General features: G+C 66.9%; 1 protein-coding gene across 2 annotated transcripts; it reads right to left on the bottom strand.

Moving 5' to 3' along the window:
• Positions 1-263: 263 nt before the first annotated feature.
• On the bottom strand, positions 264-7,520 carry MYPOP (Myb related transcription factor, partner of profilin). 2 transcript variants are annotated; one of them, XM_070062881.1, is made up of 3 exons: positions 7,384-7,520; positions 6,025-6,596; positions 264-1,439 (listed from the first exon to the last, which is right to left on the bottom strand). In XM_070062881.1, exons 2-3 carry the CDS (start codon positions 6,542-6,544, stop codon positions 775-777), a joined length of 1,185 nt encoding a protein of 394 aa, XP_069918982.1. In that variant the 5' UTR covers positions 6,545-6,596; positions 7,384-7,520; the 3' UTR covers positions 264-774. The 2 variants fall into 2 exon arrangements, with proteins under 2 accessions (XP_069918982.1, XP_069918983.1); XM_070062882.1 differs by lacking the exon at positions 7,384-7,520 and adding an exon at positions 7,200-7,322.
• Between the last annotated feature and the right edge of the window lie 517 nt (positions 7,521-8,037).

The following is an 8,037-nucleotide window of genomic DNA, read 5'->3' as shown; positions in this document are numbered from 1 at the left end:
TTCTAGCCGGCTCAGCAAGTGTTCTGAGCAGGTGCACAAGCCTAGAAGAATCAAGTTTCTGCCTCCCTGAAATTATGGGGGAGCCACGGAATACCGCGAGAATCTAAGAGGCTGCCCAGTCTTAGCCTGCGGGACTTCGGGAAAAGGCTAGGCTAAGGCTGGCATCTAAAGGATGGGTACCCAAGGATTCCACGTAACACAGGAAAACCCACCACCTTGGGCCTCCCGCCCCCAGGGGGTGTTGCCTGTCCAGAGCCTCAAGCGACTGTATGAAAAATAAGTTTATTGATATCTTGTCACCACTGGGGGGGAGCGAGGGGTGGGGCTCCGCGGGTCAGAGGCAGCAGCGGGAGGCAGAGGACCCCGACACCTCCCCACTCCGAGCCCCGCCCCTCCCCATCCACAATCTGATTTGTCTAGCAACTTCCACCCCCTGCGGAGGCCGGGGTGGGGCGGCCCCCAGGGGCCAACCTTTTCAAGTCAAAAACAGGAGCTGTTGGGGGGGGGGCGGGGGCTCTGTGCGGACCCAGCGATCCCTTCCCCACCCCGCGAAGGGCGAGAATAAATTAACAGAAAATCGATGGCTTCCAAGTCAGGGTTGGGGGAAGGCAGCCAGGCTGACAGCACTGTTCCAGAGAAAAGGGGCTGGGGGGAGCCCAGCGGCGGGCCGCCCCCAGAGAATCAGGCACTAACTAGCAGGGGGGCGGGGCGCGCACCCCCTCGGCCGCGCCAAGCGGGGGACAGGGGTGCAGGCAGGGGCGCGCACGGCGGACCTCACGGGGATTTCCATCGGCCCCGCCTCTTCCGCGTAGAAAAGCCTTTTCTCCGCTTCTGTGGGGGCGAGTCGGGCGCAGGCAGGGGCGCTGGGGGCGGCCGGGGCGCCCCCTCGTCGCCCCGAGGGGCGATGATCACCCCCCGGGCCGCCACCACGGCCCCGTCCACGACAGCAGCCACCACAGACACGGGCTCCGCGGGGCTCTCCACTTTGGGGGCGGGTGGGGGCAGGACGGGCCCGGGAGGTGGGGATGGGGGCGGCGGCGGCGGCGGCAGGGGCGGGGGCGGCGGATCCACCGGGGTTCCTGGCAGGAGGGGCAGCAGGGCGCTGAGGGCCTCGCTCAGTTTGGCTAGTCCCTGCCGCAGGGTGCCCGCCAGCTCTCGGATGGCATTGGCAGTCTCCTGCTGGGCCCGCAGGAAGTCCAGGGAGGGGTCGGGGCCCGAGGGCATGGGCGGAGGCCGAGGAGGGGGTGGCGGGCTGGGGGACGAGGGCGCCACTTGGGCAGGTGGCGGGGGTGGCAGTGGAGGGGCCGAGGGGGGTGGAGACAAGGCCAGGCGGGGCAGCTGCACCGGCTGCGGGGCTGCAGAGGGCGGGCACTCGCGCTCCTTGGGCCGGGCCCAGGGCTCTGGGCTGCTGGAGCCCCCCTTGCTGTGGGCTGGAGCTTCTGTAGAGAGATACAGACAACACAGTAAGGTGCACCGCCCACGTCTTATTTCCTCTCTCCCCAACCTTGACCCCACGGTTTCTTTTGAAGAGGGAGAGGAGCTACCTTCCATTGTTAGTTCTCTCCCCAAATGCCTGCGCAGCTCAGGCTGGGCCAGGCCCACCCAGGAGCCAACAGCTCAGATGGGATTTCTCCCCTGGGTGGCGGGGATCCAGGTACTGGAAGCCGTCACTGCTGTGCTAAGCACATTAGCAGGAAGCTGGAATTGGGAGTGGAGCTGGGACTAGAACCCAGGCCCTCCGGTATGGGGCACAGGTGTCCCGAGTGGCGGCTGAACCCCGGCAGCCATCACCCACGCCCTGGGCATCCTTTTCAAACCTGAGTCACGTCACACACACCCTGTCACAGGCCTGTCTGGGTCAGCTGTAGTGGACACCGGGTCCAGGCAGGCGCGGGGGGAGGGGGAGGGAGGGGTGTCTCAGAGCAAGAACCCGCATTCTCCACGCTCAGAACCTCCCGCACATGTGCTCCGGGGAGGTCCGGGGCCTGGGAGGCTGCGGCAGTGGTGGGTGTTTCTAGAAGCCGTCTCAGGTGCTGGGCTGCCCATCTGCCCTCCCCTGAGCTCTCCACACTCTGGGCCCAACTCAAGCCTGCTCAGCTGCACTCTGGGATCCCTCACGGCCAGTGCACCTGGGGGCTGAGGGGCTCATCAGCCCCCACCGCTCCCCCCAGGCCAGGTGCACGCCTCATCGCGGGGCGGGGCGGGCTCCCCGCTGCAGGTGCCTGCTACGGCAGACGCCCCTGGCTCTGCCTTCCCATTCCTCCCAGCATCCACCTGTTCCTGCACCGTCAGCCCTCCCTGCTGCACCGCAGGGGTCACCTCCTCGCTGGGCTCCCTGCCTCCCGCCCCGGGCAGCAGCTTCAGGGGGGAGTTAAGTGGCAGGAAAGGAGCCACGTACAGCCAACTCCACGGAAATGCAGGGTCGCCGGGGCGGGAGAGCAAGGGGTATGCGTACGTGTGTTGGGGGGATGGCTGACAGGTACAGGGGTTCCTCCTGGAGTGGGGGTGTCCTGAGATGCCTGATGGGCCCTGGTTACCCCACCCCCCATCGCCTACTCTCCAGCTACACTGAGTTCCTGACAGGTCCTCCCACACACCAGGCCCGCTCCTGCCTCAGGGCCTTTGCATTTGCTGCCCCTGCAGCCTGGTCTCTCCCCAGACACCTGCCTGGCTCCTCCCTTGCCCTCCTTCAGTCCCCTGTTCAAACCCTGCCTCCTCCCTGGGCAAGTCCACCTGGCCGACATAGCCCCCACCCCTCGGCCCCTCCTCCTGGCCCGGCCTGCTGTCTCTGGACGCTCTCAGTGTTTGCCGTCTGTTCTACAGGCAGCGCTGAGTGTTGCTTACTGTAGTGGCCAGGGCACAACACTGTGTTCTTGAATGAGGAACTGGCCTGTGGAGTTGGCACCTAGGGGCCCTCCCACAGGGGAAGAAAGCCCCGCCCCTTTCCCCACCTAGGGGCCTCGCCGCCCACACCTCCTCCTTTCCCTCTCTCACACAGGGACCCCCCCCCAAGCTCACAGGTTCCTTCCCCCCCGGTCCTGGGGTCCTGGGCCACACTGGATCACTCTATGGTCCCCCAAAACCTGCAGACCCTGGGTGGTGGCGAGAAGGGCTCACCTAGTTGAGCTCCTGCCCCGAACGTGGGACACCTGGATCGGGTTCCGGGCTCCTGGCCCCCTCCCCACCTTCCTGCCGTGCTGGGCATTTGGAGAGTGAACCAGTGGGTGGGAGCGCACGCGCTCTCCCCATCTCCCAAGGAAGTAAACACGAACAGACGCCAAAGCATCGGTGCTGGGGGTGCAGCCTCCCTGGGCCGGCCAGCCCGGGGCCCGGCAGGGAGAAGACCCAGGGCAGACAGTGCCCACACATTGGCCCCAGCCAGGCCCTGAACCCGCTCCCAGGCCTTCCAGCTGTCTCCTGGGGGCGGCGCTGCTGTTACCATCAGCCCGTTTCACAGATGAGCTGACTTGAGGCCCAGAGAGGGCGGCACAGAATTCACACACCTGAACCCAGGTTGCCTCCAGAGCCCACGCTCTTAGCAACTCCCGGGGCAGGGGCTGTGGGCCAGGGGTGTGCGTGGAGGGGTGGGTCTTCCTTAGAAGGGGCGTGGGAATTGCAGCCACTGGGAATTTTTTTTTTTTTTTTTTTGACAGGCAGAGTTAGTGAGACAGAGAGAAAGGTCTTCCCTCCGCTGGTTCACCCCCCAAATGGCTGCTGCGGCCGGTGCTGTGCTGATCCGAAGCCAGGAGCCAGGTACTTATCCTGGTCTCCCCAAGCACTTGGGCCATCCTCCACTGCACTCCCTGGCCACAGCAGAGAGCTGGCCTGGAAGAGGGGCAACCAGGACAGAATCCGGCGCCCCGACTAGGACTAGAACCTGGTGTGCCGGCACCGCAGGCAGAGGACTAGCCAAGTGAGCCGTGGTGCCGGCCTTTTTAACTTTTTTTTTTTTCTTCTGGTGTATTGAGTAAAAAGGAGCAGAACGAGGCCCCAGTGGTCACGTCCATGGGACCCCCAGGAGTTGCATTAGGGCCCCTGCCACCTTGTGGCCTCAGTTTCCCCGTACTCAACCCCAGAACAGCTGCCTGGAAGGCACCACAGGGAGTGACCCAGGCGCCACAGGTGCAGGTTCATGACAGCACACAGCCGGTTCCCCAAAAGGTTGGTGGAGACAAATGGTTCTTGGCTCTTCCCCCAGCCCCAACAGAGATAGTGCCAGTCCCCTCAGGCTTGGATGGGCTGAGCCTGCTTCTGCCCCAGGGCCTTTGTACCTGCCATTTCAGCCACCTGGAGGGCTCTATACAAGTCTGCTTCCTTTCACCTCCGGAGATAAGCCCTCCCTGCCTGTCTACACTGCCTGCCCCATCACTCACTATCACTCACTATCGTTTATTTCTGAGTTGTCATCACCTCCTGTACATAACCTGTTTGGGGGTTACTGGTTTTGGTCTGTGTCCCTCAACAAGAATGCCGGAGGCTCTGGGGCTGCGCTGTGGCGTGGTGGGCTGAGCCGCCTCCTCCTGCAGTGCCGGCAACCCACGTGGGCACCGGTTCCTGTCCCGGCTGCTCCTCTTCCCATCCGGCTCCCTGCTAATGGCCTGGGAAAGCAGTCGAAGATGCTTGGGCCCCTGCACCCATGTGGAAGACCCAGAAAAAGCTCCTGGCTCCTGGCTTCGGATCGACCGAGCTCTGGCCATCTGGGGAGTGAACCAGCAGATGGGAGATCTGTCTCTGCCTCTCAGAATAAAGAAAGCTCAAATGTCAGCTCCTTATTTTCTTTTTCTTTTGCTCCAAGGTATTCCCAGCGCCCCCCTGGGTGCCAGGCCTGGAAGAGGCCGTGGATAATCCTGACCACGCAGCTTCCGGGCCAAGAGGGGGCTGCCTCCTCTGGACTGTGTCACCAGGACAGTTCCAGGGAAAGGGCCCCCAGGGAGGGTCTTGCCCTCGCGATCCTGCTCAAGGCGAAGCCCACGTCCAGCCCTGGTCTCCGTCAATGCCAGCGGGCCTGGGCCGTCCAGCCTGGGGGCTAAGTGCCCAGACCGGGCGTCCCCATCCCGACTCTACTGATGCCCTGTGGCCTCGGTGGGCGAGCCAGCCTCTGGGGTTCACACGTTCCTGATGCTTGCCTTGTCCCTCCCTTTCCCCAAACCCTCAGCGGCTCCCCATAGCTCTCTGAACCTTGGCCTTGAAGCTGGGCATGGTCTGTTCTTTGCTCACCTCTTCCTCCCACCCCCTCCCCCAAAAGTCTGCTCCCCCGACCACCCACGCTTTCCCCCGTCCGAGCCCCTCCTGCTGCCAGGGGGCTTTTCTGGTTGCTCTTCATCTTCACTGTCTGCATCTCAGCTCCCAGGGCCCCTCCCTCCTCCAGGAAGCCCTCCGGGACCTCCCCTGGGCTCCTCCCACTCGCGAGTCATCACGGTCTCCCCGTCCGCCCGCCCTCCCCGCTGGACTGTCCCCTACAGCACCACCAACACAGCCCCAGTCAAGGCTAAGCTGGGAGCCAGGCGCAGGCTCTCCACACCTCCTCTCCCCAGACATGACCTTGAGAAAGTTACCAAACCAGCCGGCTCCGAGGCTTTGCCGTACAAAATGGTGAAACAGCCGGCACCGCACAAGCCGCGTAACGATCCCGCGAGCTCCGGACGTGCCCGGCCAGGCGGTTCACCTACGTTAACTCGCGGGGTCTTCCCCGCTGCCCTTCGAAGCGGGGGCTATTCTCAGGGGTGCAGACACTGAGGAACGTCCCCCGAGGTGGCACCAAGTCGTGAGCAGCGCCCAGGCTGCCTCCCAGAGCCACGACCCTACCCAGCATTTAACCCGATCCTGCCCGTCCCGCAGCCCGGGGGACTGTACTCCCAAGCCGCTTCACTTCGCTGAGCACAATGGGAACCGCGGGAGCCACAGAGCCCCCCATCCCCACCCTCACCCTCGCTAGGGCTGGAGCGAGGCCCCGGGGGGTCCCCGTCGAGGGCTGGGCGCGACGCGGGCCACACGCACGGTCCAGGGCCAGTGCGCACGACTCACCTGCCCGCCGCTCCTCCCGGCGGTCGTCCGACAGCACGTAGCGTGGGGCGCAGGCGCTGGGCGCCGTCGGCTGCGAGGAGGCGGCCGCAGGGGGCTCCTCGGCCGCCGCCCCGGCCCCTAGCCCCGTCACCCCGGGCCCCAGGATGGCGAAAATGGTTTCCTCCTCGGCGGAGAAGGCGTCGTCCGCGGCGGGCCCCGCGCCCTGCGTGGAGTGCGGCACGCGGGCCAGCTTCTCCTTGGTGCGGCGCTTGAAGTCGTTCCAGCGTTTCTGCACCTCCTGGCCGGTGCGCTTCCAGCTGGTGATGCCGTTGATCTTGGCGGCGATGCCGTCCCACACGCGCCGCCGCTCGGCCACGCTCACCCGACGGCTCTGCGCGCCGTACAGCTGCGGGTAGTGGGCGCGCACCTCGCGGATCAGGATCTGGTTCTCCTCGAAGGAGAAGCGAGGCTTGCGCAGCCGGGTGGTCTCCTCCGCTTCACCCGCCGCCGCCGCCGCCGCCGCCGCCGCCGCCGAGGCCATGGCGCCCCCCGACGCCGCCGTCCGACCGCCTGGCGCATGGGGGGCGCCGGCGCTGCGGGCAAAGGGCGCACGGCGCTGGCGGGGGCTCGGTGTCCCCGCGCCGCCCGCCCCGCCCGGACATCGGTTCCTACGTCCCCGAGGCAGGGGTGGGGAGGGGGCGGGGGCCGCGGGCACTCAGAGGCGCCCAGTGCTAGCGGACACCGGCCGAGCGCTCGCTCCGTGCTCGGAGTCGGACACTGGGGGAGGGTCTGCAGGGACGGAGGGCGAGGGCGCAAAGTGGAGGAAGACCAGGTGTCTGCAGGAGGCGCTGGAGATGAGGACGCGGAGGGGACGGGGGCGTCCTGGGGGCTCCGGGGGTGCCGAGGGAGCGATGCGCCCGGGCGGCCCCGGGGCGCCGCCGACAGCGGAGAGCGGCCCCGGGAGGGGGGTGTCCGGGAGCATGGGTGAGTGAGACGCGAGTCCGCAGAGGCGCCCGGGGTCTCCGGGGCTCGTGGCGGCTCTGAGGACTGCCAGGAATTCAGGGGGCACTCTGGGGAGAATGGGTGTGTGGGGGGGTGTCCGGGATCTGGAGGGGACCACGGAGGCCATGGGGGGGACGCCGGAGAGAGAAAGGACCGCGGAGGGTGGGGACCGAGTCGGGCCGCGGGTCACTCACCGGCGCCGCCGCAGCCCCCGCCTGCCGGTGGGTCAGGGCTCGGGCTTCTGCGGCCTCTTCCCTCCCCCCGCCCCTCTCCCTCCCCTCCCAGGGCCCCGCCCCCGGCCGCCCCGGGAACCACCGCGCACGCGCGCCTCCAGCCAGCCGGCCCCCACGCCCTCCCTGCCCGGAGTCCCTGGCCCACCTTGCCTAACACGGCGCAAGCGCAGAAGTGCCCTCCGCGGGCTACCCCGGCAGGTTGCAGCTGCGCAGCCGCAAGCTTAGCGCTGCGCCGGTTCCCCGGGCCTCCCCGCCAAGCCCCCCCCGGGCCGCCACAGCGCACGCGCAGAGCTCTGCCGCGCGCATGCGCGCCCCTGGTTCGCGGCCGGCAGTGGTACCCGCGACTCGGTCTCCGCGCAGGCGTGACATCCTTGGAGGAGGAAGGAACGATGCTAACGCGAGCGCTAGGACGGAGTGGCGGGGCGCGCTTCCAGCTCTCCCTGCCCTCTGTGTGTCTGTCCTTTCCGTGGAGGAAGGGGACGGAGGCGCCGTGTCTCCGTGACAGCCGCGTGGGTGGCGGTCGGAGTGTGGGGGCGTAAGGAAGCCGCTCGGCCGCCCCTGTGCGGGGCCGCTCGGAAGCTGCTAGCTACCTCTCACTCCTAGAGGCGGGGCGCCCTGGGGATAGCCCCCACTCCGGGAGGATGCAGTTACCATAGCAACCCATCAGCCCTCCCATCACGTCTGGGGGCCCCGCCCCCGCCTTCGCCGTGACGTCATGGAGCGGGGAATTTCTTGGCGCTCGGTGGGGAGGGCGATGCTGGCGCGGGCAGGGCTTTCAGCGAATGCGTGAAGCCGGGAC

This window comes from Oryctolagus cuniculus, chromosome 18, assembly GCF_964237555.1.
Source record: "Oryctolagus cuniculus chromosome 18, mOryCun1.1, whole genome shotgun sequence".
Lineage (NCBI taxonomy): Eukaryota > Metazoa > Chordata > Mammalia > Lagomorpha > Leporidae > Oryctolagus > Oryctolagus cuniculus.
The sequence above is the reverse complement of the archived record's forward strand: the minus strand, read 5'-3'. Positions and strand labels throughout refer to the sequence as shown.

What these genes read in the sequence shown, in the direction of transcription:
- MYPOP (XM_070062881.1), bottom strand. Translation starts at nt 6,544, where the DNA reads ATGGCCTCGGCGGCGGCGGCGGCGGCGGCGGCGGCGGCGGGTGAAGCG. An exon ending in CCGGGAGGAGCGGCGGGCAG is followed by an intron (nt 1,440 to 6,024) that starts GTGAGTCGTGCG and finishes ATCTCTCTACAG; the next exon opens with AAGCTCCAGCCCACAGCAAG.